The sequence below is a fragment of the Lepidochelys kempii genome, chromosome 25, assembly GCF_965140265.1.
Source record: "Lepidochelys kempii isolate rLepKem1 chromosome 25, rLepKem1.hap2, whole genome shotgun sequence".
NCBI classification, from domain to species: domain Eukaryota; kingdom Metazoa; phylum Chordata; order Testudines; family Cheloniidae; genus Lepidochelys; species Lepidochelys kempii.
Genome location: NC_133280.1, coordinates 14,901,454 through 14,929,355, shown reverse-complemented (window position 1 = coordinate 14,929,355; position 27,902 = coordinate 14,901,454). Strand labels below are relative to the sequence as shown.

The 27,902-nt window shown below is 53.3% G+C and overlaps 2 protein-coding genes across 11 annotated transcripts; one reads left to right on the top strand and one right to left on the bottom strand.

The window, feature by feature from the left end:
• Positions 1–1,148: 1,148 nt before the first annotated feature.
• RFXANK (regulatory factor X associated ankyrin containing protein) lies at positions 1,149–14,299 on the top strand. 5 transcript variants are annotated; one of them, XM_073324030.1, is made up of 11 exons: positions 1,149–1,328; positions 2,055–2,146; positions 2,922–3,189; positions 4,173–4,256; positions 6,128–6,208; positions 7,652–7,717; positions 8,863–8,963; positions 11,368–11,493; positions 12,311–12,377; positions 12,852–12,932; positions 13,336–14,299. In XM_073324030.1, exons 3-11 carry the CDS (start codon positions 3,048–3,050, stop codon positions 13,392–13,394), a joined length of 807 nt encoding a protein of 268 aa, XP_073180131.1. In that variant the 5' UTR covers positions 1,149–1,328; positions 2,055–2,146; positions 2,922–3,047; the 3' UTR covers positions 13,395–14,299. The 5 variants fall into 5 exon arrangements, with proteins under 5 accessions (XP_073180131.1, XP_073180134.1, XP_073180130.1 ...); XM_073324033.1 differs by lacking the exon at positions 2,055–2,146 and having other exon boundaries at positions 4,176–4,256; XM_073324029.1 differs by lacking the exon at positions 2,055–2,146.
• Positions 14,300–16,832: 2,533 nt separating this feature from the next.
• Positions 16,833–27,209, bottom strand: NR2C2AP (nuclear receptor 2C2 associated protein). 6 transcript variants are annotated; one of them, XM_073324005.1, is made up of 6 exons: positions 27,113–27,209; positions 20,244–20,480; positions 19,391–19,481; positions 18,856–18,961; positions 18,010–18,077; positions 16,833–17,421 (listed from the first exon to the last, which is right to left on the bottom strand). In XM_073324005.1, the coding sequence occupies exons 2-6, from the start codon at positions 20,282–20,284 to the stop codon at positions 17,305–17,307; spliced, it is 423 nt and encodes a 140-aa protein (XP_073180106.1). In that variant the 5' UTR covers positions 20,285–20,480; positions 27,113–27,209; the 3' UTR covers positions 16,833–17,304. The 6 variants fall into 6 exon arrangements, with proteins under 6 accessions (XP_073180106.1, XP_073180111.1, XP_073180105.1 ...); XM_073324010.1 differs by lacking the exon at positions 27,113–27,209 and adding an exon at positions 23,439–23,648; XM_073324004.1 differs by lacking the exon at positions 27,113–27,209 and adding an exon at positions 22,454–22,845.
• Between the last annotated feature and the right edge of the window lie 693 nt (positions 27,210–27,902).

Here is a 27,902-nt window from a genome sequence, read left to right as displayed (position 1 = left end):
TAAGTACATAAAGCTCTGAGATCCCAGGACAGAAAGAAGGGCAACATACCATTATTCCGATTCCCCAGACAGAACACACATGGATTATGACGTGGGGGAGAGGAGGGATTTTCAGTGGAGATTTTAATTAGCAATTGGTAAAGAGATTTTTAACTCAAATGTAATTTCAGTGCTAACATACAGATGCAAGAGCAGAACATCTACCAAAACGTTAGACAGAAAACTAGACACCTTTGAAAATAAGTGCCTATGAAATATCCTGGGCATTGTATGGGAAGATTTCATCACCCACAGAGAGAGACAAGAAATCACCAATCAGCAGCTCGTCTCCACTAGAATCAGAAGGAAGTGCTCGACATACGTAGGGCATGTACTCTGGAGACCAACACAGACTCCCCAGGAAGCTGTTCACCAACTGGTGTGAGGAAAGGAGGGTGCCCAAAAGAAAGCTTAAGAAGACCCCCTAGCAGGGAGGGCAGAACAGTTGTTCTTAACATCACAGAGCAGCTGGAAGCAGCAGCAAATGACAGAGAGGACTGGCAGGGAGTGGGACTAGTTTTCGCCCTGTGCAGGATGCAATACTAATAAACAAGATCTGGAATCCAGGCACCTTGGCATCTAAACTAGAACCACACCCGCCCTGTCTCCTGCCCATGCCGCCCTCCCATGCTAGCTGAAGGCCTGGCTTCCTCCAGCACCTGCCGCAATGGGAACCAACAACTGGCACCTCCGGGCAAGAGTGTGTTACAAACAGCAATAATCCAGGTGACAGATTTTAGTGGATCCAGGGAGCCCAGAGAGCGAGGGTTTCAAAGCTAAATTCTGGGTTTGTATCAATCTGGTTTGAGCTCTCCGGGCAGTTTGCACAGACCGCACCAGTTCAAGCATTAATAAGGGCCCATCATCAGTCCAGATTTAGTACTATTTCCACCCCCAGGGAGTCCACAGACCTATCCTGCAAGAACGGGGAAAGCGAGTCTGGCTACTGTCAGTATAAACACCACACACACACACACACACACCCTTGACATCTGTGCATCTCCAGCCGGATGGCAACCCCGCTGTCACCCCTTGCTACGGGGCTGCATGGCAAGGTCCGAAAGAGAGGGACTGTCCCTTTAAAGCCAGGCTGCGTGCGAAGCCCTTCCCACACCGGGTCAGCTGATAGGGGTGCCAAGCCGGTGCAGAGCAGCCTTCTCCCCCGCACCCCGGTTTGGCAATGCACGCGCCCCACTCAGAGCTGCTCTCCCCATTGCAGCCCCACCGGAACTCTTAAAGGGCCAGGCGGGCTCCGGCTCTGCACCAGCAGCCGCCGCCGCGGGGCTCAGGTGCATTGTGGGACAACAAAAGTTACTTTCAGTTCGGAGTGAGGAAGGGGAAAGAGGGGGGCCCGGGGGAGCTGCGCTGGCCCGGCCGGGTGCAAGGAGGCGGTGGGTGCCCTCCAGCCGCGGGGGCAGCGCGGGGCTCGGTCTGGGCGCGAGAAGCGGGTAGACAGTGCAGCAGGCGGGGAAGGGTCGCTGGGGGGCGTGGGGAGCGGATGCAAAGAGAGAAGTTGGTGCAGCTCGCCAGGTTGTGGCTTGGGGGCAGGAAGGGGGCGATGCCCATGCTGCCTTCAGCCCCGCTAGGCCCTGCCTTCCCCCTTGCAGTGGGAGGTGCCAACAGGTGCCCACATGCCCAAGGGGACCATACCCATTAGCGGAGTCCTTGCCCTCTGGCAGATGGATTGGCTGCGTGGCCAGGCTTTGCAAGTTACTGCAATGGAGGGTCTGGAGCCAGCAGCTCCCCATGGCCCCAGCCAGCAAGCACTGAGCCAATCTGGGCTGGGAGTCGCCTCCCCAAGGGGCTGGGACTCGCTGACTAGTGTCCTCTGCACGCCTGATGTGGACCTAAGATGCAGCCTGGGGCTGGCCCAGGGGAGGGGTTAGGATTGGGGTCCAGGCTTTGCACAACTTGGGCGCTTTGCTAGTTAAGTGCCGTTAAACTCAACTGTTGCCACTGGAAGGTTTTTCCTTCCCTTGGCGATTTCTTGTGTTGACCTAGAAGCATTTCTACAGGGGCCTGGGGACGTTAATGTAAACTCTTCCGTGCAAGAGGCCAAAGTGAGTCTGATGGTTGGAGCTGGAAATCCTGAGAGTCCAATTTTTGGGTACTGACTCCTGGGACTTGGGAGCCCCAGGTTCAATTCCTAGTTCTGTCAAAGACTTCCTGCATGGCATTGGGCAAGTCACTTGGCTTCTCTGTGCCTCAGTTTTCCCATCTGTATAATGGGATGAATTGCATGCCTTTACAGAAGGGGGAGGGGGGACAAACTGCATTTAAAGATGGTGAGGTGCTCACATACTGTAGTAATGGGTGCCATATAAGTATCTCGGAGAGTAACTAGAGAGCCAGGGTGGGTGAGGTCATATCTTTAATTGGACCAACTATAAGATAAGATATGGTCTCCCCCACCTTATCTCTCTAATATCCTGGGAGCCACACAGCTACCACTACGTGTAGTTAGTAATTGGCATAATAGGACTTCACAAATGAACTCCCGAGTTTCTGAACTACACTGACTTGCTCAAGACTCAGCGCTGAGAGCAAGTGATTTGGCCTGGAGAAGTGCACCAGCGAGTGTGCGGGCACAAATCTCTGATTTTTCCCAATCCTAATCCCCTTTAACCCAGTGCCAGAACTCCTCTTGATTTCAATTGGCTCCGGATTATGCCCACAGACAGGCTCTGCAGAACAGATCCACTTTTAACTGTATTTGCAGCACATACCCTGCAATCTCCAGCTGGGCTCCTGCTTTAATAAGTTATTAGTTACACGGGGAGTTTCACTCTGGTCAAGCTCTTCGGAAGCCCATTCCCTGGTAGGAGTGTGCATACATAGGCCTACGTCCATCTCTGTAAAAGATATTTTGTCTGTTACATAAGGAAATATTAAGGACTGGAAAGTAACAGCAGCTGTATCCGGGGAAGGCGAAAAAACCGTCACCAACCCCTCTGTGGAGGGCTCTGTAAGCAGCAGAAGCACTGCTAAGTGCCTGAAGGAACATAACGATGGAAGATATCCCACCAAGAGATCTGGACAAGGCTGCTGGTGGGGATGAGAACAGCTCAGCGACAGTGCATCTACATTTGTATCCAGGCACTCAGGATGATTCCAATCCAGATCTTGACCAAGGCCTTGCTGCACAAACTGGTTAGTTCCTTGGGGTTGGTAGGGTGGGAATTGGCTGGGAGGAATGAATCCAGAAGCTGGTAGTCACTGGGCACCATGAGTGGGAGATAAACCCAGCAGCGGAGGAAAATCCCTCACTGTGTTCTTAGGAGAGAAGAAGAGGGAGTGAAGGAAGAATTTTGTCTGGAAATCTCTATGCCACTTTATTAACCCATCCCTTTACATACTTCCTGGGCTTATAAAGCCCACCCCAGGGGGACTCTGGCCAGCAGCTGTGAACTAAACCCACTTCTAGAATTCAAATAACAGAGGAACAAATTGATAGTAAGTGGTGCCTTCGTACAAGCAGTGCACAAATAACACCCAAAGGACCCTCCGCCTCTGGGACAGCTGTTCCACAAAGGTACAAGTGAGAAGCAGCAGCAAAGTCTACCGTGGTTGGAGCAGGAGCGTGGGGGTCAGGACATCTGGGTTATGTTATTAGAGGAGTGAACATAGGACTGGGAACTCGAAGCTCCTGAATTCTAATCGTAGCTCTGTGCAGCCTTGACCAAGTCACTCAGGTCAAAGGTAGCAAAAGTGGTCATGGATTTGTGAATGTCACAGTTTGTGGGTTTTTGTTTGAGACCCCTCAGGCCTGGCATTTACCGGTGCAGCCTTCATTGACTTCTAAGGGAGTGGCACTGATGGAAAACACAGGCCCCAGTATCTCAAGCTGGGCACCCAAAAGCCAACAGCTACTTTTGAAGATTTGGGCCTTAAACTCCAGTCTGGTTCCTCTCTGTAAAACAGGGAGGAAGATGTATTTATTCCCTAAGGGCTAGCTAGTAAACGTGTAGTGCTTGGAAAATGGGTGCTGTGTAATCTTGGTCATTGCATTATGTTATATACTATCAGTCCCTTTTTGGGAAACATCACTAGCCCAGATTCTGTTCTTCAACAAGAAAACTCTCCCTCCCATTCTCAACCAGTGTTTAACTTTTTTTTTTTTTTTTTAAACAAAGCAGGTGTTTCCCTGAAGCACTCGACCACCCTGACAAACAGACAGAGAGGCAACGAGGTCTCTGCCCTCCCAGCAACCCTCGACAGTGAGTATTGCAGGTCTTCAAGATCTCAAACTCAGAGGCACAACGTCTGCTGTGAAAGGCAGTGATCCAAGACTCCGTAGTCTTGGCATTTCTTTGGTGTTCAGCAAATAACTGTGAATCCCACTAACAAAAGGTGTGTCTTGTCCCCCTCTAGGGGCAGGGCCACATAGAAGATAATAGCTTTCTAGTGCTGCCAGTTACTCCATTAGCTCACAGAGTAGAGGACAATGCTGTGAATCCAAAGATCATGGATTTTTTTGGGTGGTATGTTTATTTTTCCAAGTTTTCCTTTTTTAAAGACCTTAGGAAATTGCATTAAAATATGGTAAATAAACATTCAGGTTAGAAATTCAAGCTTTCAGAAGTTAGGAAGTGCCTGCTGTGTGCATGTGCATTATGACACAGTATTTAATTACATGGTCACATGCTATTTTAACATAGAAACCCTGCCTCATGCAGTGCTCAGGATAGCTGTTGCTAAGCAAATGAGCAGCTATTCAATATTCTGCTTTCTTCTCGCTGTTCGGTGTGTGGCCCCAGGCCTTATTTACTGCACACTATTTCTAACCCTGCTCTGAATACAGAATAATAATTTCCTCATGGGCTTTTCTGCAATATTACCTGCAGTTCTGTTCACTATGGTATTGGAGTGTTTTACAAACCTTAATGAATTGGGCTTCATAACACCCCTGTGAGCTGAGGGGTTTGTTGTTACCGTATTACAGGCGGGGAACTGAAGCAGAGAGAGAATAAGATCCAATAATTGTGGGTGCCCAAACTGAAATGGCTAGGGCTGATTTTTCAGAGTCCTTAGCATTAAAGAACATTTCAGACATTCAAAGAACTGCACCCATTGACTTCAATTGGAGCTGTGAGGGTTCCGCTCTTCGGTGTGACAGACCCCAGGGGCTCAGAGTGGGCTCCCAGGAAACGAGGCGGGCACAATCAGTGGCCACCTGTGTAAAGTCTGATGTAAGTGACTTATCCAGCATCACACGGGAACTCTGTGGCAGAGGTGGTGGTAGAATCCAGTTCTCCAGGGCTGCATTCAACCGCCTGAACCATGAGACCCTGCACGCTCTTCCTGCAGTCCCCTGCCTCCTTCACTGCCCACTTGCCAGCTTCTGCAACAAATGAGACAGGGGCCTTGCAGACAACAGCCTCCTCTGCACAACCCAAGTACATCCAGCCTATGCAGTAAATAAGGCCGGGGGCCTGTGGAAAAAATACCCTGGGAATCACAGCTGTTTGCTAACAGCAAAGGAACATTGAGAGCCAGGGAACTTCCATGGTCTAGAGGGGAATGTGCTGTAATGGACACAAAGCCTTCTGCCTCTGTCCCGTCCAGCTTGTCCCCTCTTCGCCCTCCCCCCCCCCCAGTCCAGTCTCCTCGTCTAGCCAGTCTAGTCTTCCCCCTTGGACTCCTTGTGCCTCCCTGCCCCCTCAACACCTGCGTCCATCTCTCAGGCTAGGTGGCTGCCTCACAATATGGTTACCTCTGATATCACAATGGTCTAGGACTCCTGCTTTGGCATGGACACATGCTTTACTGTGGCTGAACACCCATGCTGCCCCCAGTGTCTTCTGTAAAGTCAGAATGGCTGAGAACTTCCTGGGTGATAACAAACCGCGAGCCCCACGGACGATTGACCCTGCGATATTCCGAACACAGAGTCCTCCGTCACGCTTGTAGCTGCTTCCCTCGCTTCACGCTGAGTAGGCCTCACAGTGACCATCCCAGAATCCTGCGGGATAGATTTTTGTGCTATCTGCCCCTTGTTGGTGAAATCTCCCCCAGGTGGAGCTAACCCCAGTTCTGCTCTGCAACATGTCACCACTTCAACTCTTTTTTTTTTTTTTAAATGAGGCAGGTACATCGCTGAAGCACTCGACCACCCTGACAAACAGACAGAGAGGCAACGAGATTTCTGCCCTCCCAGCAACCCTCGACAGTGAGTATTCCAGGGCTGCAAGATCACACACTCAGAGGTGCCGCTTCCAACGGGAAAGACGCTTGTGTGCTAAGGCCAGTGTCTCTCAACCTTTTTTGATACCAGGGACCAGCTTGCTGCCTTCCTAAACTGTGTCAGGGAGATCTCGGGGACCGGCACCGGTCCAAAGACCGGTCACTGAGAAACACCGCGCTAGGCTGTCCCCTCAGCCCTGTGGGGGAGCTTTGAGTTTTTCAGCCAGGGCAGAGGAGAGAGAAGCTTTGGCGGCTAAGATACCAGTAGATGTCCACTCTTCCTCCTTGTTCTCCTGCAAGTCACATGGGGAACTACCAGTGTTTCCACAATGGGGTATTAATCAGGGCATCCAGCAGAACACTGTCCTTGCATTTCCTTCTTACAGTGAAATTGTTCCCAGAGCATTTTTACTGTGTCCCATTTGTTTTAATTATATGTCAGCGCTCCTCGCCTGCACTAGTTAACAATTAGCAAGGTAGTTTTAAAACAACTAGCCTGGTAAGTGATGGTAGGAAAAAAGAGCCATTTCCCCATGTTTTTATAGCTCCCCAGTAGCTGTGAACATCGTTGTAAATCTTTCAGACAAGATCGGGTCTGATATTTTATTGTATTTGTGTTGTTTGTATTTGCCTCTTATTAATGGGCCACTCCGCTAGTTAAAGATTAGGTTGAACAGATAAATTTTTAAAAACAACATGTTTATAAAACTGAAACGTCAACATAGAAATGTTTGTATGAAACTAAAAAACAAAAATCCATGATTGTTTTTGTTCAGAGGTGAACATCCCTGCGGTTTCTGCACCCCAGCCATTGCAGGGTAGAGCTAGTACAGAGGGACGTGAATGCAAAACTAGCTAAAGACAATCAGTTTGGGGCAAATTGTGCAAATTGATGCCAAGCAGCAGCACTGGTGGTAAAAGGCCAGGCCTCAGTCCTGCAGACATTTAGACACGTGTGTAACTAATATGCATGAATAGTTGCAGTGACTCAGTGGGAAGTTACACATGGGGGCATTGGCATCTGCAGCACGTGGCCCTACAATGGGATCTCAGAATTATTTTTGTTGTGATGGCCGGGAGTAGAGCTATTAATAAGTAAAGGGGTTTTTGTTGTTGTTTTTAAAGATGTGATCTTTATCCCAATAATGTTTATTATAAGATCCCCTGTTTCAGTGAGAGCAAGTTTTCTGAGCAGGATTAGTGAGGAGAAAAAAAACCCCAACTCCTAATTCATCCATTTTGGCTCAGTTGATTCTACCTCGCACTCCCACCAGAGCACAGAATGTGAAGCCATAATGCAACATCCTGCTTAGGACAGCTATGATCTTGCATAGGCTGTACCACGTACTTACCTGTATCTCCAGACAGCAAATACTAAGCAGTCAGGGGAACATGTAATTCTAAGATTTTGTTTCCTTTCCAACGCTAGCTTTGTCCATCCACCAGTTGGCGGCTCAGGGTGAACTCAGTCAGCTGAAAGAGTATCTCAGAAAAGGTGTGTGCATCGAACTGCAAGTCTGTCTCTCAGTCTCCTTCCCCCACTTTATCCTGGTTTTTAGGGACAATTTAAGTTTTTGATGTAGAACTTTAATGGCTGCACAGAGTCCTAAGCACGTACCTGGCTGGCTCTCCCCCATTGCTTCAAGAGGCCTCTCCTGGAGTAGTGAAGCGTGAGACACGCTATAGCACATCAATCACAAGGGAGCTGCCTTGTGAAGTTTGACTCTGAGTGAGAGGCTAGAGACATGGCAAATGGTCAGACTGCCAAAGGAGGCCACAGCGGGAGCTGCAAGGTCAGAGCCTCTCCCCAGCTCCAGCCCTCCCTTTGCGTTTATTGCACTGAATACCTGGTGTGAGAATTTAGCAGGAACAAACCCCAGGTGCCATCACAGGTTTTCCTCAAGGGAGGCTCGTTCTAACTGGAAGCCAAGCCCAGTTCACAGAACCCCGGACTCCTCTGGTTGGAGCATCAGCGGGGTAGTATTCTTCTCCCCCACTGATAACGACCCATCTTCCAAGTAGCCAGTAGATAGCCTTGCACAGAGGCAGGCTAAGGGGAGGCTGAGATTAACCCCTTCTTCCCCAGGGATCAGGTAGTGCTCCCATACTTTGTAGCACCAATTCTTCTCTAAAATTCATTTTGTATTTTCCCTTCATTATCTTCTTGCTTCTCAATTTGTTTTCCTTCCCCCATATCCCTCCTGGAGCCTTGTTGTTCTCTTCCTTCCTGGGGCCAGGCTCTGAGCCAGTGTTCCAGGCCCAAGAGAGCAATAGACAGAGTGGTACATGATCGAACTGGGAAACGCCTCTCTCTTTGGAAGCACTGAATTTTTTTAAGGACACAAATGCTCCCCGGGGAGCAGTGGGGGACAGGTGACATGTGGCCTGAGCATAGGAGTGGCAGCCAGGAACCCCTCTGACCTCTTCTCCTGCTCTGTGACCTTGAGCAAGTCACTCTGCTGGTCCGTGCCTCAGTTTCCCCATGTGCGAAATGCATCTAATGCTACTGAACCACATCCAGGGGGTGGAGAGGAATATTCTTATGACTGCAAAGCCCTCTGGAAGGCCGAGTTCTTGTAACCACGGGAGCAAATGGTGGATGGTACATATGTACAAGGCTCTGTGTTCTTGTCTGTTCAGGGGAGAACTTGGTGAACAAACCTGATGAGAGAGGCTTCACTCCTCTGATCTGGGCCTCTGCCTTCGGGGAGATTGAAACAGTCCGTCATCTGCTAGACCGGGTAAGAGCCCAGCGCCAGCCTGGGGGGTTGTATTGGCCGGTGGTTGGGCAAAGATGCCCCTCTGGATTTCTCCCAAAATTGAGTGCCCTGCACTGATCTCTCCTGGCCACAAAGCACAGCGTGTAGATGCGCCTGGCAACCACTGGGCATAGTCAGCCATGTTTTGATGGAACAAAGCAAAGTGCTTTCCCTTGCTCTCCCCCACCCGCTCTGGGTGGAAGGGGCCACCTCTGTTGTACTTAACCCTGGAAAGCTGGTAACAAAACTTGCTCCTACACTTTGAGCACCCATCTCTCCCCCCCACCCCCACAACATCTCTTCCCGTTGCGCTAGTTATGGTATCAATCTGACAGCAAGATCATTGTAGCTGAAAAGCCTCTGCCGACCCCAGGGCAATTCAGACAGACAGACGGCCAGCCAGGCAGACGGCCATGCCATCTCCCTCTCAGGTCTTCACAGAAGGGTGGTTTTTACTGATGGATTTATCAGCTGATTTTTTTCCAGGGGAACAAAACGGATAGAAAAACAATTTTGCCAGGTTAACGTAACCTCTGTTATCTGAGAGTTCTGCTCAGGCCGTCTGTGGGCTAAGTCAGGAGCGTAAAGAGCCTTATCTTGTGACTCGCAATAGCTGTTTGTAATTAAAGATCTGCATATTGGTAATTTGAGATCCGCCTTATCACTGGGCTGCATAATCCACCATTATTTTTATGTTTAATAAACTCCGTGCTGCATTGTCCTTGGGCTGCACCCCCATGTGATTGGGGCATTTAGAAATTTGTCAGTTACGTTCCTGAAGCAGTGGAGGGTTTATTGTTAGCTTTTGGATAAAGCAAAATTCCTTGCTGCATGGGGTGTTTAATCCAGGGGGAAACTGCCACCCCAGAAGTTGGTTGATAAATTGGAGAGGGTTCAGAGAAGAGCCACAAGAATGGTTAAAGGATTAGAAAACCTGCCTGATAGTGACAGACTCCAGGAGCTCAATGTATTTATTTTAACAAAAAGAAGGTTAAGAAGTGACTTGATCACAGTCTAAGTATCTACCCCGGAAACAAATACAGTAAAAGCTGTTTTATTCAGCATGTTGGGGGAATGGGCGGTGCTGATAAGTGAAAAGTCCCAGTTAACTAAGAGGGAGGGAGTTTGGGTGTGGGGCAGTGGGTTGGGGCATGGGAGGGGGTGGGAATTTGGGTGAGGGATGGGGCTTGGGGTAGGGGGTTGGGGCATAGGAGGGGTCTCAGGGTGCTGGATCCGCGGGGCGCTCACCTTGGGCGGCTCCCTGCAAGCGGCGACCTGTCCCGGCTGCTCCTAGGCAGAGGTGCGGCAGGCAGGTCTGCATGCTGCCTCCACCCACAGGCGCCACCCCCGCAGCTCCCATTGGCCGCAGTTCCTGGCCAATGGGAGCTGCTGAGCCAGCACTTGGGGCAGAGCCGCCTGCCACACCTCCGCCTAGCGGCAGCCGGGACACATCACTGCTTGCGGGGAGCTGCCCAAGCTAAGCGCACCCCGGATCCAACACCCTAACCCCGCGCGTCCTCCTGCACTCCAAACCCCTCATGGCCGTTCCTCTGCCTAGGAGCAGCAGGGACATGTCGCTGTTTCCAGGGCGTCATGTGGAGCCAGGCAGGGAGCCTGGCGGCTCCACTCCAACCGGGACTATAAACCAGACTTTCTATGGAGATTAGAAATGCCGGTTTATAGAGCTTTCCGGTTGGTACAGGGCTGGATAACACCGCTTTTATTGTATTTCATAATGGGCTCTTTAATGGAGCAGAGAAAGGTCAAACACCATCCAGTGGCTGGAAGTAGAAGCTAGACAAATTCAGACTGGAAATCAGGCATGCATTTTTGACAGGGAGGGTAATTAACCATTGGAACAACTTACTGAGGTCGTGATGGGTTCTCTGGTACGGACATGTTTTCAGTCAAGATTGGGTGTTTTTCTAAACGATCTGCTCTCGGAATTATTTTGGAGACGTTCTCTGACCCATGCTGTCCAGGAGCTCAGACTAGGTGATCATGGTGGTCCTTCGGGCCTTGGAATTTATGAATCTACGAATGACCTATACTATAGGGAGAAGGTCTCGGTAGCTGCGTGGGGCTTTTCCAATATCCAGTTTCTTTAAGTGGGATGGGAAGCCCTCGTCGTTTCTGCCCTACAGAAAAGAATCCGGCATGCTGGGAAGCAATGCCCAGACGGTTCAGTCTGATCTCAGAGTTCAGACAACACACCTGTGAATTGGAGCCGCCCAGGTGAGCGGATAAGCCTGGGCATGCGCGTGCTGGCGAAGTGGCACATCACGCAGTGGAAACCGTGAGCAAACAGAGTGTTGACCATCCCAGTGCCCTTGTGTGTGACCTGCTTTCTTCTGCATTGCTGGTTTACCCCTTGTCCTGTTCCTAGGGCGCTGACCCCCATGTACTGGCAAAGGAGCGGGAGAGCGCTTTGTCGCTGGCCAGCACCGGAGGATACACTGACATCGTGATCATGCTGCTGGAAAGAGACGTAGATATCAATATATATGACTGGGTAAATGCACTGTTGCTTATTGCCAATATCACTCTCTGTAACAGCCATCCTGGGCTTTTGCTGTTGCTAAAGGTTGGCTTTAAAAAAAATCTATATACTGCTTATGACTGAGGTTAAAGAAATTAATTTTAAAAGGAAACACCATTGCCAAGCTGGGGAGAAATTCATTGGCCCCTATCAAGCCTGTTGGTCTGTTTTCAGTTAAGATTCCACACAGGACAGTAGTGTCTTGAATGCCCCCTGCAGGGACCAGCCAAAATCATTTGTCTGGTGGAGAGAGTTCTTTAAAGACATGAACTGCCCGTCCTGGGGAACTTAGGGAGACTTTAAAGTGGCCTCTTCAGACAGGCAAATTGCTCATTCTCTGGGGAGGTTTTACAAACTACAAGCCAAAGCATTTAGAAATAAAATGACTTTTAAAGTAAACTTCTAATCCACCTAAAGCTCCAGAGAATGCAGAGCCTTGAAAAATCAAAACCAAAGCTCCAGCCAGCCCAGCGAGTCACAACCAAGAGACGTGGCCCAAGGGCAGGCCTGGTATGCCTCTGAGATCTCACCCCCTCAGACAGAGCTCCCCGCTCAGCCTGAAGAGCAGCAGAATCGAGTGCTTCGTTTACACAGTTCTTCTGGTGCGACTTGCTCGGGGCGCTGGTATGGCGGGTGGGTGGTGGGAGCTGGCTGGCCAGCTGAGCCCACCCCACAGCTGCTGCCGCATGACACCCTGTGAAACTTCGAGTTCTGAAGGTATCTGAGTGTTTGGCGTCCAGGTGAAATTCGGGGCGCGCGCTCAGGGCTGCCTTCTCCTGTCTCCCTGCAGAACGGAGGCACCCCGTTGCTGTATGCTGTGCGTGGCAACCATGTGAAGTGTGTCGAGGCTTTACTAGGTAATGAGACAGACTTTCACATGCTGGTTTTTAAGTAACTGTTCACTGCTAACTCTGCCTGGAAGTGCTAACCTGGGGCAGCTGACGTGGGGAGAGGCATGGAGTTATTTGGATATCAGAAGGTGATGTGGATCCCTGGACAAATAGTAACACATGACAGATGGGCCAAAGCCAGAGCTCCTGAGATCCAAAGCTGCAGCAGCTTTCCATTGCTTGCTCCTTGTCCTGGGTCTCTGCATGGAATGGCCAAGATAGGCAAAGCCTGGGTGTCACTTGCCAAGTCATTCAGCTCTGGCATCTAAACTCCGAGCATATACAATGGTCCTGCTGTTTCCCCGGAGTGGTCACCCAGCCCCATCCGGGGCAGATCAAAGCATCCAGGCCGGCCCTAGAGCCCGTTGCCCACTAGAGTTAGTTGAGTTGTCTGTGTAGAGAGGGATCAACCCCTGAGCACGTGCTCCTGTCTGCTTTCAGCTCGCGGTGCTGATCTGACAACGGAAGCAGACTCTGGCTACACCCCCATGGATCTGGCTGTGGCATTGGGACACAAGAAAGGCAAGTGTCCTGCCCTTCGGACTGTCTAGAATGTGGGGGTTGGAACTGAACCCTGCTCCGCTCCAGTGCGGTTCCTCAGTGCTGAGTGCCACCCGGGGCGTTCCCTAATCTGCACGGACACAGGCTCGTCCCACTTTGCTGCTTGCTGAATTTGGCCCAGAAAATCAGATTCTCTAGAGAGGGCGTTAACAGGACACAGCTCACACCCAGCTGCTCACAGGGGCCAAGCCAGGGAGGGGTTGGGTGCTGTAAGTGGTCAGCCAAACAGAAACAAGTCTAAATTGCCAACTTCCAAGGGGATACTGGAAACCGAACCCCAGTGGTTGCTGCCATATAAGCTGGCCGCACTCCAGCCGTGCCTGTTTGAAACTTTACTGGTGTCTCTTCTCTTTGTGCCCGTTAGTTCAACAGGTTATTGAGAACCACATCCTCAAGCTGTTTCAGACCAAGAAACCGGAGTGACGCTGGCTCGTGCTCCCTGGCTGAAGGAACCAGGGCTTTGCTCTCTCGGTCAGCTCTCCGGATGCTGCATGGGAACAAGGTGGCCAGACGCGCTGTCTCTTTCCAAGGGCTGACGCTCCTGCAGCAGATCTGGCCGAGCCGGCGTGGAGGGAGCTTTAGAAGCCGGGCTGGGAGGAAATCCCTGATGAGGAGCTATTTACTCTCCAGGCCAGGCGTAAAGGAGAAGCATCCCACACACAGCGAGACACTGAATTGTCCAGGTAGCTGCATTTCTGCTGCAAACAAGACTGCAAGCCACCTCCCTCTGCCCCCTCTGTGTGTGTAGTAAACGTTGCCTAAAGCAGCTCTGCCTGAATGCGATAGCCGCGGGGTGGGGGTTGTGCTGGGAACTGGGGCTTGCCCAGTGAAATGCTCTCGGGGATGCTGCCTGTTCCTCAGATGGGGCGAGGATGAACCATGCCGCCTTCGAAAGGGAGGCCATAAAGTCTGCCCTGCTGGAGCAGCCCTCTTCCCCCGGCCCACGCCCCAGCCAGTGACCATGCATCTTGCAGTGGCTTAGGGAGAGTTCAGGTCAGGGCACAGCATGCTGATCACACTGCATCCAGCTCTGGTGGAAGCAGGTTGGGGGGGAGACTGCTCAACAATTCCCTACCTCCCTGGGTGAAACTCTGTTAGCTGCTCTAACCAGAGCCCCCGCCCACCTTGCTGTTCATACCAGCCTTGTAGGGCTCGAAAACAACTCCCTGCTGCACTTACCATCACGCCCAGCGTGGACAGAACAGGCAGCAGCCCTGGGAGTCCTGTCCCACTAGCAACCCCGGCGGGCTAGGGGCTTCCCTCCCCCATGGTGCTTGGGGAGAAATACAGCTACACCCAGCAACTGTTCTTCACGCAGGTTCCTCCCTGGCAGCTGTTGTATCTTTGGAGGAGAGAAACATGCTGCTTGTATCTTCGGACCTTGCAGCATCAGCTGGGAGGCAGCTAATTAGTTACAAGTGGGGCTGCAAATCCCCTTAAAGGGCCAGTCCCCCCCCATGACACTGATTGAGGTTTATGCCCTTGACATGTTAGTAGATGGTTAGATCACACACACACCCCCAGCCCTCGCCAAGGCTGCATGTGTGTCAAATCTCACCTCTTTGAAGGGCCAGTTATCCGCTCTAGTTCAACTGTGATTAAAACAAGGCGTCCCTGTGTGATCCCAGGGAAGCCCTGAGCCGCTGTTCTGTCCTGGCCTGCATGGCAGCCCCGGTGAGCAAGCCACCATCTCTCCTTCCGGCAGCTGCTGCGTCGGACCGCTGGGACCAGTGCACGCGCTGCTGGACCGTTGGCCACCCCATGCACGTTGCAGGAAGCGTTAGCCGCGGTTTCGGCCTGGCCCCCTCCAGCGACCAAGCTGCATCTTCGCAGCATTGTTCAGAGCTTCCCCAGGGAGCAGACTTCCTTCCCCCCGCAGCTTCTTCCCGGACACGATCAACACATGCTCCCAGCCCCCCACACTGAGGGTCCTTTCCTGTTCATCACCTGCAACCCCCCCACCTGTCCCCGCCACCACCACCCCCCACTTCCACCCCTTTCTGCATTCCTATTTTAGCTTCCCCCATCAAACACCATCCTCTTGACTCTTCCCCACCAGCTGTCTTCCTTTTTCCATTCATCCCTTTCAGTGCTGGGGTCAGAGGTACCTCCCTCTTTAGTTCTCAGTGCAGGCCCTCTAGGGCTCCCTCTGTAGACAGCTCCATGCCGCCTCCATCCGTCCAGTTGGCTCATCTCTGCGCACAGCTCTGTCTGCTCATCGACAGCATCCGGCCACCAGCGTTGAAGTCCACATGGTCCAAGCTGAGCTCCCGCATTTTCTCCTTCAGTGTCCATTGCTGCGAGGAAACCTCCCCTAGCCCATCTGCCTTCTCCCAGGCCCAGAACCAGGGCATCATCTGCACCAGCCCCTGCATCACATAAGTGGCATGAGACCGTTGAAGGTGCTGTAGACGTGTCAATAGGTAGCCATGGCCTGGTCCATGCTTGTGTGCAACGCCACCCTCTGCCAGCTGCAGTTGAAGCCAGGACTTCAGTTAGAAGAAAAACCACCTGACTTATATGCAAAGCCATTAGCTTTGAACCCAAAGAAACCTAACTTGTATTAGACAGGAAAGCTTCTTGCACATAACTAGCACGCTGCCTCACTTAACCAAGGGACTACAGTGTCGAATAACGGCAAAACCAAACGAACCAGAACCCGGCTAATCTACCTGGTTGTGGTGGCTTGTTTATCGCTTTTCCTGCGAGTGCTGAAGTTACACGATGAGGCTTTGGGGAGAGCGGCTTTAGAGAAATGGGATTGTCGTCGTGTTTAAAAACAAAATAACAGAAACGACCCATTTCAGAGAGAGAACCGGAGAGTGTCCTAAGTGGGAACGGGTTGGCTTAGGGTGATCGGTATAAATGGGTTTCGATTAGAAACGAGCTCTAAGGGAATCTGGCCTCTGTGATGGGGGCTGGGCTCAGTACCAGAATCAGGACCCCTCCTCCCCCGCCCAAAAGAAAAAAAAAAAACCCCAACGGGGGAATCTTCTGCTACTTACACTCATTGTTGCTCGGGCCCTTTACCAAACAGCACAGAGGCTGCATGCAGATGGGCTGAGGTACTGCACGCATTCAGCAGATCGTGCATTGCCCCAATGCTGACACAGGACGCTCTGGGGCAGGCAGCCTTGATCATTGGGCTCAGTGGCATTGTTTCCCCCATATGCCATTCCCCACGAGTAAAAGGCCTGGAGAGAGTTGAATGGTGGCTGATTGTGTTTTTATGGAAGTACTCATGATATTTTGGACAACTGGGCACAGGCCCTCTGGTAAATTTACTGCTAGTCTTATCTCGCCCCCTGCAGAGACGAGGGCAGCTAGCCCCATTCTCCATCACAGCTGAGTGTTAGAGGCTTGAGGCGAGCCATGACAGGTGCCATTAGTCCTACCATGTAGGAAGCAGCCCCGTGATATTTCTTAGTTCTCTTTCCTATAGGAGCAGGATTATCCCCACTCTCTCTGAAAGCCCTTGAGTGCATGATCCCAGCTGTCCCCTGGCACCTGCCACCCTCCCCACCTGGGCCAAAGGCTGATCAGTTTGCTGGAGCAGCTGAGCCCTCACCCTACCAGGAAAGAGCAGAGTGGAATTCTCACGCCTGACGAGGGTCTGAAACTCACCAGGCTGCATGGGCTGCACCCTAAGAGCAGGAACCCTGAGGAAGCAGGTGTTCCTGGGGGAACATCCACTTCCCAGCTCTTCAACACCACTTCCTGAACAAAGCCTGGAGCTGCCACCTCTGTGACCCCACTGGACGGGCAGAGTGGGCCCGAGCTGGGGGGAAGGAGGCAGTTTCCAAATTCAGTATGTGATTAGTTTAATCTCTACAGAACAGAACCACTCGCTTGCCCCAAATCCAGTGTGGTCCGGGAGGCGGGAAGCATTTATTCAGCCATTAAACATGAGCTTCATCACGTGATAAGCCACTAGATTACAGCATGTGGATTGTCATGCACTGGTCTGCACTATTCTGGCAGCCCATGAGCACCACGGTGTGCGCCCAGGGGCTTTAGATCCCGCTGAGAGGCCGCAGCTAGGTGGGGAGAGGGCAGGATCTCAGCCTTGTTCTGTTAATGCCCAGCGCTGTTTTCTGTCTGAGCGTTCCCTGGTTTACTTCCAAGTGGCTACATTTCAATTGCAGAACAAGTCTGGCATCTCTCCTCCCTCATAAGAGGCGCTGTCTGCCAAGGCAAATATGCCACCTCGTGCCAGTTCATGCCACTGGGCCCTATTGGACAGGGTGGGAAGGCAGAGTGCCGGCTGATCAAACACCAGGGGAACAAATCCATTCGGGGTGATGAGCTGCAGTTCTGCCATTCCTGTCCCAAGTTAGAGCTTTTCCCCGAGGACGCTGAGGTGATACACGATGATTCTCCCAAAGAAATCCGTGCTGTTCTCAAAGGTGATTTTCAATTTATCCAGCATTGTTTCTTCTGTCCTGAAGCTGTGGATGGAGCAGTAAAGGAAGAAACAAGGGCAATGGGGTACATGACACACACACAACTTCCAGTACAGCAAGAGAGTCACTCACCCAGCACAACCCAATCAATGCAGGTAGGGAGCTAGGGCACGTGCTATATTCTCACCAAAACTGGGGTTCACTTCACATCCCCCAGCTTCCCTGCTACCCTCCTGCACACTGCACAGAGTGCAAGGATTCCATCCAGCAACTGCTCCAACAGATTTAAGGCCACCTGCCTCTCGCCAGGCCCGTGTTAGACAGACCCTGCCCTATTGACGTTGTGCAGCATTGAAATAACTCCCGCAGGGCTGCGGTAGATTCTCCAAGTCTTGTGGCCTGTGCCACACAGGAAGTCAGACCAAGTGATGACAGTGGTGCTTTCTTCTATGGAAGAGCCATTCTAACCTAGCCCCCAGGGGTTCCCAGGGATCAGGATTCACATTGCCCTAGCCAGGGACGCTAACGATCCGACTAACAGACCAAATCTGGTGACGAATCCTGGTCACATGCCACCTGTGACACGTGGTGCATACGCTTAGAAGACCTAGCCCCCAGTGAGAATGAAAGGATATCTGCAGGGCATTGATGTCTTCAGGGTAGAAGTCTGATATCTTCACAAGTTCTTCACCTTTTCTGCCACCTAAGAAGCAAGAGGAGAGGATGGAAATGTCTGTGCTGGTTGCAGAGTTAGATTAGCATGATCACTGGATCTACGCTGGGAACTGGATGTCCAAGTGTCTTTGGTGCTTCTGAAAAATCCCACCCCTATAGCTTTAGTTCAGGACTGGAGGTCAGGCCAAGAACTGGGTTTCAGTCCTCGTTCTGCCACTTAATCTCTCCAGTGCTATCTGTCCAGGTACCCGTATAGCCCTCATTACTCTTGCCTAGACAAGTTGCTTCTGTTTTCCTGGTTATAAAATGCGACCAGCCTAGCCCTGTGAATTCAAAAATTGAACCAAAGTTCTCCCACACACCAGCACTGGGGAAAGACATTCCACACAGAGATGTACGCTGAATTAAATACAGTCGATACTGTAACATCTAGTTCAATGCAATCCTCTGCATCTGGATATACTGCCAGGAACTGAGCTGCAGAAGTGAACACGCCGTGCTGTGGATTTGCGATCCAGTGTGTCGCAGACTCTTTGGGAAGGTGCTTTCACATGAAAGGCACCAGAAAAGTGCATTCACAACTGAAAATAATTATAGTGCATCGGCCACAGATCTTTCTCTGGATTAGTTGTTGTTCAGTTCATCTGGCATGACCGCAGCATCAATAGAACATTGTCTGAGCCCCAGTCTGCCTCTATCCTGTAATTAGAGCCCTTCCAATTCCTGAAAGATGAGTGACCCTGCAATCGACATGATGAATGGCACAGAATGCCACACGTTGTTCCCCAGCGGGGGAGGCTCTTTACCTTCCAGTGTACACAGCTGGCTTGCAAATCCACCCTGGAACTGAATCTGGAGTTGGGACACCTTGACAGTCTGTGGAAATTCCAGCATCACCCACTGGGAGGAGCCCTGGAGCCAGGAATGAAATGGGAGCACAGGTTACAGTCAGCTTCCATAGGGGCCACCCCGTTACACCCAGCACGGGCGGATTCCGCAGGGAGCCCTGTAAGGCCCATAAAGGTGGGAGTGAGCACCGGTTAAAGTGCCCCCCGCCATGGTTAGCCCCCGGGGCAGAGCTAGGGCACAGCAGAGCACAGTACAGCATGTACCCAGCGCAGTGGAGTGCTTAAGACAGCAATGCCACAGCGGCAGGGCCCGGGGAGGCAAGCCTGGCAGCCATTCCGTGCTCAGCAATAGCCCCCACGTAAGCTGGGCCGGTAGAACTCCCTTCCCTGATTCTCAGACGGGACGTCTGCTCCAGCGGGGGGACGTGCCGTCACTCCATTTCCCATGGTTGCCCCGACAGAGCAAGCACAGGGGGTCATCCGTGCAGCTCACCTGGTCCGAGTTCCAGCAGGTCTCCTCGCTCGCGTCGAACATGTGCTTCTTCCCGAACTGCTTGGTGTCCCGGTTGAGCACGGAGCTCACTCTGCAGGGACAGAAACCAGACTCGCGAGGGGTGATGCTAGGGGACGGGGCTCTGATGCCCAGTACAGAGAGCGCCCCACTCCCACGGTGAGCCCTGGTATCCGCAGACACAAGGCCAAGCTTCTCAGGAGACCGTCTAGAACAACGGGCTCTGCACCAACAAGACCAGGCAGAACAAACCCCTCTGGGATGGAGCCAGGTGTTTGGGAAAGGTGCCAACTACGCAGCCCCAGAGCCTGAATCCCACAGAGCAGGTGCAATGCTGACAGCAGAACAAGCTGCCCCGGACCCCCGTCCCCCACAACACGGACCCTTCAGAGCCCCTCCGAGGGCGGGAAGGGGAGTTCAGGAGCCACCCGTCTCTGCCGACCCCGATAACAAGCGGCTTCAGGAGCATTCGCTGAGCAGGAACGAGGCTGAGAGCCATCAAGCTTGGTTCACTCAGAGCAGCAGAGAGCCACCAGGTGGTAACAACAAGAGCCTCTCCAAGTCCTTTAGCTCCTCTGGGCTTCAGATCTGTGTGTGGAGAGCGTAGCCAGCTGCTGGCATTAACAAATAAGCCATAATCCGTGAGTGCTCTGACCCAGGGCTGACAGGTACACCAGGGGAAACCAGCCCCCCGAGAGTTCACTTTCTCAGAGGCTGGCGGGATTTACCTTCCCGCGCCCCCCCCTACTCTGACTCGTCCACCAAGGACAAGTTCACTACAGCATGGAAAAATTCAGGGCAGTGGGTTCTTCGGGAGGCAGAAAGGAAAACTCACCTGCTCACAGTCTCACTGCAGATCAAGGGTGCCGTGGGCATGGCGCTGCTGGAAGTATCGCTCCTCTCCAGCACACGCCACTGATGAGGTTCGGTGCCAAAGCACCTAGGTGCAGCCTGCGATGGAGGGGCGCCTGATAATGGGGCCGCAGCAGAGTTGCGGGGTTCAGAGGGGAAAGAGAATCCGTTCTCTGCCCTGCTCTGTTTGCTGCTCTGGTAACGTCACAGAACCCGGGTCCTGAAATGAAGGAAACACTCCCCAGAATCAGTTGCAGAGTCTCCAGGAGACAGGTAGCACTATGCACACAGTAGCCTTAGCCAGCCAGCCGTGCCTTGGCTGGGGGGTCGGGAACGATGTGCGGTACCGTGTGGGTCACTGCAGAGGCTGCCCCACCCTGGGTCAGTACCACGACCCCAGTCCTGCACAGGGCAGAACCTGAAGTCAGTGGGGCTGCAAGCAGGTACAGGAGCCCACCTGCAGAGATTGGGGCCCATGTGAAGCACTTGCCTAGATCCTATTTTGATCCAACCCACCATCTGCAACCCCCAAACAGAAATAAGATTAAAACATCACCCAAACAAAACAGTTAATCACGGACTGCGTGCAAACAAGAGGAGGCAGCACGAAAACAAACAGAGGCTGAAAACCCGGCACCTCTCGGGCAAAGAAATCACCCTGAGAACATTAACAATCCATGCACAAAACACCGCCCAGCTATTTCCGCCAAGCAGAGAACTGGAGGATTTCCATCCCGGTGTTCATTTAACTCAATGAACTCAATAAAATGCTGGAACGATCTTTTCCATACCTACCTCCCCCCACCCCCACGCTCTCTCTTAGTTGGCACCTCTGGGCACCAATGTAATGTACCCTAATAATCCCCCGCCCCCCCCAAAAAAATCCACTTTCAGGCTCAGACCAAAACTGGAAAATGCCAGCTCCTAGCGCAGCCATGCTGAGAGCGTCCCCAGGGGTTTAGCATCACGTACTTGGGTTTTATCCACTGCAGCCTCTGAGCCCTTCTGCGTAAAATCAATAACAAGCCTAAGGGGGGGCGGGAGTCTATCCCAGGAAGCAAGGATGCTGAAAAAGATCTGAGGGTCATGGTGAATAGTCAGCTGAATACGGATTCCTGCCCTGCCACTGTGGGTATAAGAGCGAATGCGATCCTGGGATACACAAACAGGGGACTCTGGAGTAGGAGGAGAGAGGATATTTTTGTCTCTGTATTTGGTGCTGGTGCAACCAGGGCTGGAATCCTGTGTCCAGTTCCGGTGCCCACAAATTCAGGAAGGATAGTGACACATTGGAGAGGGCTCAGAGAAGAGTCACAAGAGAGATTAAAGGGTTAGAAAACCTGCCTTAGAGCGATAGACTCCACTGGAGCTCAGTCTATTTAGCTTAACAGAGAAGGTGAAGGGGGGTGTTGGTCCCAGTGTGTCATTATCTACCTGAGGAACAAACATTTAATAAGGGGCTCTTCAGTCTAGCAGGGAAAGATCTAACACAGGAAAAAAGGGCGGGAAGTTGAAGCAAGATATGTCTCCACTACAGACCTTACAGCTCCATCGCTGTGAGGTCTCCCATGTAGCCGCTCCCTGGCGGTGGGAGAGGGCTCCACTTACATTAAACCACCCCAATGAGCGGCCCCAGCTACATCCACAGGACAGCGTCTCCCGCCTACATTGCGCTGCCCACTCGGGCGTGTCTGTCGGTGAAACGTACGTCCCTCGGGGGTGTTTATTCACACCCCGATTGACAAAAGTGATAGTGTAGACATAGCTGCAGGCGGCTAAGGGGGCGGGCAGTAAATTAACCAGTGGAATTTACCAAGGGCGGGGGGCTGCATTCTCCATCACGGCCAATGCTTAAATCGCACGGGACGTTTTCCTAAAAGATCAGCTCCGGGTAGGGTGACCAGATGTCCTGATTTTACAGGGACAGTCCCGATTTTGGAGTCTTTTTCTTATATAGGCTTCTATTACCCCCCACCCCCTGTCCCGATTTTTCACATTTGCTGTCTCCTCACCCTAGCTCTGGGGGAAAGGCTGGGGCCCCAGGAGGAGCTGACCCCAATGGTCTCTGGCCTCAGACGCTGTGCGCCCCCGTCCCAGCTCAGCGCTCAGGGGGTCACCAAAGCCCCCCGCCCAGCTCCAAGGCAGAACCCGGGATTAGAGAAGGAAGCGCCCCCTGGCCTCCCGCGGACCTACCCCGGCTCCCGAGCGCGCTGCAGGCTGCGCCCTCGCCGTGCGCCCCGGGGAGATGGGCCGGCTACCGGAGGGAGGCGCACGCCGGCCGGGGCGGGGCTGCTCAGGAAGCCCTGAACTGCTTCCTGGGGCTGCCGGGGACTCTTAAAGAGACACAGCCCCGTGGGGAGCGCTGCGCCGGTTCGGGCCCCTCTGTCCCCGCCTCCGGATGGGGGGCTCCAACCCTGCCTTCCCGCTGGGAGGGGGCGGCCGGTGACTCCGCCACGGTCACGCAGCTAGTTTGGAGCACACAGGACTCCAAGCCCCCTCCGGGCCGTCCCAGTGCCCACTCCCCTGTCAAGGTTAGCAAAGGAACCCAGGCGTCCTGGCTCTCAGTCCTCCTACCCCGGCCAAAAGGGCCAGGCTGTCAGAGGTGGGCGGAGAACCCGAGACTCCCGGGTCACCGCCCCCGCTTTAGGCATTAGACCGCTCACAGCTCACCTAGTACCAGGCTGTCCCTAGCGCAGCCGGAGCAGGCCGGGACCCAGCTGACTTTGTAACGAAAGAGGTGCTGGGCCACGGAATTTTTTTGCTTTCATAACATGCAGCAAACCCAGAGGTGCCGGGGGGCCGCGAACCGCCAAGCCCAAAGGTGCCGGGGCTCAGCCCTGGCAGGCCCTGGCGCAAACTAAGCCCTGCAGGGGACCCTCAATGTCACATGCGAATCCTCCAGGACCATTTCATTGCCTCCAGGACGCCACTGTGAGAAAGCTATTAAAGGGCGTGTGTGTGTGTGGGGGGGGCTTGGTGCCAGGACTCCTGGGTTCTGTGCCTGCCTTTGGGATGGAGTGTGGACTGGTGCTTAGAGCAGCAAAGGGTGGTCTTCAGCAGTCCCGACTTCCCACTCCTGGCTTGAACCAGCCTGTGTCCCTGACTTAAATGGGGGTAATGCTGCTCCCCCGGCGCGCAGAAGAAGGTGACAAGACGCTGCCACGCCTGGAAAGCTCACCGAACCGGGCCAGGGCCGGAGCAGACTGGATGCAAGAGGAGGACGCGAGTGTCGTGAGAAAGCGCCCTCTGGCTGAAGGCTGCAAACGTTGCCCTGGAAGCGTTTCACCGTCAGCCCCAAGCTGCGCAACTCCCTGCCCGCCAGAAAGCGCCTTGCGAAATGCAGCTACCGCAAGGCCTCTCCGCCTGTGAGTGGAGGGGCCCCTGGCGCCCGTGCCCGCCACGCGCTGGAAAGTGTCTGAGCACAGCTCGCTGCGCGTGCACGACCGAGACCCCAGGCGTGCGGTGTGTGCGGGCGGATGCAATCCCACAGAAGGTGAACAAGAAGGGAGAAATCCCGGGGAAGCCGGTGCATTTCTTCCTGTGCCCTGTCCTCGCCCTGAGCAGCCAATCCCAGCCTGGGTGACCAGACACATGGGACATTTTGGAGGAACAAAGTGGGGAAAAATGGAAACATTTTTGCTCCGCATTAAACAGGCACCGGGGCAGTTTTTCCTAAACATGTTTGTGATCATGACGGCAGGTGTCAGACAGAGCCAGGGCGGGTGGTTTATGAGCAGCTAGATTGTCTTTCCAGTGCTTTGGCCCATCACTTTAAGTCGAAGTCAAATTTAATTTTACAACCCCTTAATGGTCTCTAGTGCTTACAGCTGCAAAGAAAGGGCTCCAAATGTGGCTCATGGCAGAGCCCTCTTCCTCTGTCTGCAGAGCTCAGGAATGTTTATGGTTACTATTGCACAGCTTTGGGGGTTCCTGGTGCTGCGCCGGGGGAGAATGCACACAGGGCTCATCCCACTGGCTGCTTTCTGACTTCTGGGGCCAGCTCCCGGATTGTAATCCTGTTCCACGCAGCCACCCAGTGATTGTGGAAGTGTACACCAGCCTCCTGGGGAAGGCTCTGTAATGGCCCATTACATGCAGCATGATGGCAGGGGAATTACTCAGAGCAGAACAATCAGGGAAGGAATTAAACAAATTGAAATGATGATCTGGAAATTGCTTGAACATAATGACCCCAGCCAATCAAGGAATGTCCCAGTTCCTTCAGTTCCCAGGTTAGACATTTGTCGGGTGTCACTTAATGTTGCAAATACAACCTCTTATTTTGCAGCATCCCTCATCCTGCCACTCTAAGCACTGTCACTGTCTAAGCACTCCCACCCTCCACACCAGGGCCCCCCTCAACACTCCAGGATGGTTGGAGTAAGGAGAACAGGAGGGGAGGGGAGGAAATATCCTTCCTAGAGCTGATCAAAAGGGGTCTGTGCAGCCAGCATTCCCGACAGATCCCTCAGGCACTAAGGACTCGGTTGCACAGGAATGAATGACCAGAGAGCCAAAGACAGAAGCAGAACTGAGAGGCAGAGATTGATCCTGGAGGATGTTTCCATTCCAGCGCTCCCCAAACTCTGTCCCACCAGATCGTCCTGCAGGGGACAGATTTAATTTATGCCACGGATAAAGGGTTCTCTCCCCGCCACACACCCCCTCCTCCCTATGGGGGTTCCAGAAGAGCCACTTCTACCAGAATTTCCCAATGGCAACTGCCAGCCAGTGCAGGTTCACTCAGCAGACTGGGGAACCCAGCCCCTGATGTCTGGGACGAAGGAAGGATTATTATCCCGTTTCACACCTGGAGCAAGGCCCAGTGACTTGACCGAGGGTTCTGTGGCAGAGCCAGAAACCGACCCCAGCTCTCCTGATTCCCAGCCCAACCACAGGGGAATTCCTCTTCCTCAGCAGAAGGTTCCCAAGTGGTGCTGCCAGCGAGGGACAATGTGGAGTTCTGCCAACACCTGCCACTTGCACGCGAGGGCTGGCCAACGAGATGAGGCCGGAGTGGTCTCCACTGGGGGAGGCGCTGCCAGGGCCTGGGCCAGCTGGTCAAATTGCCTGTTAGCCAATGGGAAATCCAAGCTGGAGGCACAAGTTGATTGAGCACCGGGGAAGCTGAGCATCAACAATCCAGGATGTGGAGCTGCGTCCCGACACGCAAACGGGCACCCTGGATTGCTGTGAGCCAAGGGCTGGGGGAGAACCTGGGGGGAAATGGCACCCATTGAGCGTTTGTTACACTGGGAATTACATGGCCAAGACCCCGCTAAGCTCTCGCTGCAACCCAGTCACCGGAGACTGAGACGGGCTCAGAACCAATCCACAACAGTCTTGTCTGGACGGTGCGGGAGGCGCGGCACTCCTTGGAAATAGGTGGCTGCATGTCACTTCCTTTGAACCACGTGGTGGGGCCAGTGGCTGCCAGTGGCTTGCGGAGTGTGCACCAGGGTAAGTGTGTGTGTGTGTTTGTGTACTGCCATGCGGGGGGGTAGAGGGAGGGTGTGTGCATATGTTTGTGAATGGGAGTTTGCACGTATATTGGTGATGTGTGCCCATGACAATCAGCACTACCTCAAGCCTTTACAACTCACCTCATCCCACGCCATCTTTGCCATCACATCTGGGGCATGTGCCCTGCCGGCTGCTGGTGCAATCTGAGCAGGAAATGCTCCGGCTCTGCCCTCCGAGGCCCCAGGAGCCCAGACAGAGAGGGGAGTTCGAAGGTTTTCCCTTTCCTAAGCTGTGAGCTGCCCTCATCACCGGTGCATAGATCTCACCGTCCGGCCCCACCAACCTCAGCCAGCCAGCTCAGGTTTGCAGGACTGCCAGGTCAGGGGCAGCAGGCAACCACTGGATTCAAATGTCAGGGCTGAATGGAGGGAGGGGTCCCCAATACCTTGCCATGGGGAGGGGTCAGGCTAAATGTCTGGTCCCACAGGAACCCAGCAAAGAGCCCCCAGCACCTCCCTGAAGAGCAATCAGACCGCATCAAATACCCCCCACCCTGCGCCAACCCTTATCCAGAGAAAGGCAAAGCCAGTGTAACCCACTGGTTCTATGCTCATTGCCGGTCACCCCTTAGAGGCTGGTCCTCCTATGAGGATTACAGCCTACTACTGGGAGCGGCTAATAGAGTCTCTCCTTCTGCTAAAGTGCTGGAGGCCCTGTTTTTAGCACCGGTTCAGTCCCTGCCAAGAACTCGTGGTTGTGGGGCATTGCATGGGACCCCTCCTCTTTATTCAAATATTCTAGATACAGAAACTTCTCGAGAGCCCTCGGGACCGACACCTGCCTCCCCTCACTCTCAAGCAGGAGCACTGCAGGCTCTCACCTGGCTCGAAGTATTCACCAAACAGAGGCACCATGCCTCTCCTATTCCCCCCGAGCCCGAATTCATCCACTGACTTCAGTGGGATCACACCAGCACAGATCTGAACCTGGGGAGGCAGGAATTCGGCCTTTGAACCGCAGGGCCTGCTAGGGACGGGTTGGTCCCAGGCTGGGCCTGAGCAGTAGGTGGCACTGGTGGCCCACAGCAGAGAAAAGCCAGCAGGCCAGGTAATTGCCCGGCCCCTTTTCTTCCTCTGTCTGGCTGCATCTCAGCCAACAAAAGCGCAGCCACATCTGGAGGCAACACCTGGATTTGCCCCAGTTCGCTGCTGCACATTATTAAACTGGGACCTGCCGGGGCAGAGCAGCCAGCGGTGGCGGAGAAGCAGGGAACAACTGCGAAAGAGAGAAATAATCACCCCACACACACGCTTACACACAGGCACCAGCAGCAGCTGTCTAAAATTAACCTTCCCTGGCATATGGTGCATTCTCACTTCTCCAATTTACCTGCAGCTTTGCAGAGGCGCCCTTGGAATACAATGAGTCAGCTCCAGGCACTTGATCGCCAGTCCCCAGAACCCCCCTGCCTTAGGCAATCTTCCCAGCCGACGCGCTGCAAGAGGAAATCAAAACCAAACCCAAACGCATTATCCGCAGCACTCCCGAGCCTCCAGGTTTCCCCCCCCCCCCGTCGCTGTGTCTGGATGAGTCACGCTCTGAGTGCACGCAGCCTGCCTGGGCTTGCTGAAAAGCAAAAAGCAAATCGACCCCCACCCCAAAGCTTTCCTCCTCGTGTGATCAGCACGAATGGACCCAGGCCAAGGCTGAGTCCAGGGCTTGGGGTCTGGGGCAATCACCCTTGGGTCCCCGGTGACCACAACTGGAGTCCCCCCACACACGTGTGTGTACACGCACACACACACAGTGCCTCAGAAAAATCAGACAGCTCACGCTGGGCTCAGAGAAACTGGAGGCCTCCCTACTCAGGGTCCGCTCTTGAAAATCACAAGTGCTTGAGCTCTGCCCAATCCAAATCCCGGTCACCGTCCCCATTCTGCAACAGGACTCAGTGGCTGGCTGACGTGGGAGCTGGGTGTGGTCCGTGGTATGTCACACGTGGCCTAGGGCCTGCAGGGCTGCAATGGGGAGCCAGGGGGCAAGTGGGCTCCTAGCAGGCTCAGCCTGCTCCCCAGCTCCCAGCCACCTCTGACTCCCACAGCTCACTTCCATCGTGTCCCATCTCAGGGCTCCAGCACTGAATTGTCCTGACACAACGCGTCTGGAAGGGCCCAGCCTC

Bases quoted from the DNA above. Each gene is read 5' to 3' on its own strand.
- NR2C2AP (XM_073324005.1), bottom strand. From the start codon at position 20,284: ATGCCCACGGCACCCTTGATCTGCAGTGAGACTGTGAGCAG. The intron at 19,482-20,243 runs GTGAGTTTTCCT...CTGTCCCTGCAG, and splicing joins TGCAGTGAGACTGTGAGCAG to AGTGAGCTCCGTGCTCAACC. The intron at 17,422-18,009 runs ATATCCTTTCAT...TGCTCCATCCAC, and splicing joins AAGACATCAATGCCCTGCAG to AGCTTCAGGACAGAAGAAAC.
- RFXANK (XM_073324029.1), top strand. From the start codon at position 3,048: ATGGAAGATATCCCACCAAGAGATCTGGACAAGGCTGCTGGTGGGGAT. The intron at 8,964-11,367 runs GTAAGAGCCCAG...TCCTGTTCCTAG, and splicing joins TCCGTCATCTGCTAGACCGG to GGCGCTGACCCCCATGTACT. The intron at 12,378-12,851 runs GTAATGAGACAG...GTCTGCTTTCAG, and splicing joins GTGTGTCGAGGCTTTACTAG to CTCGCGGTGCTGATCTGACA.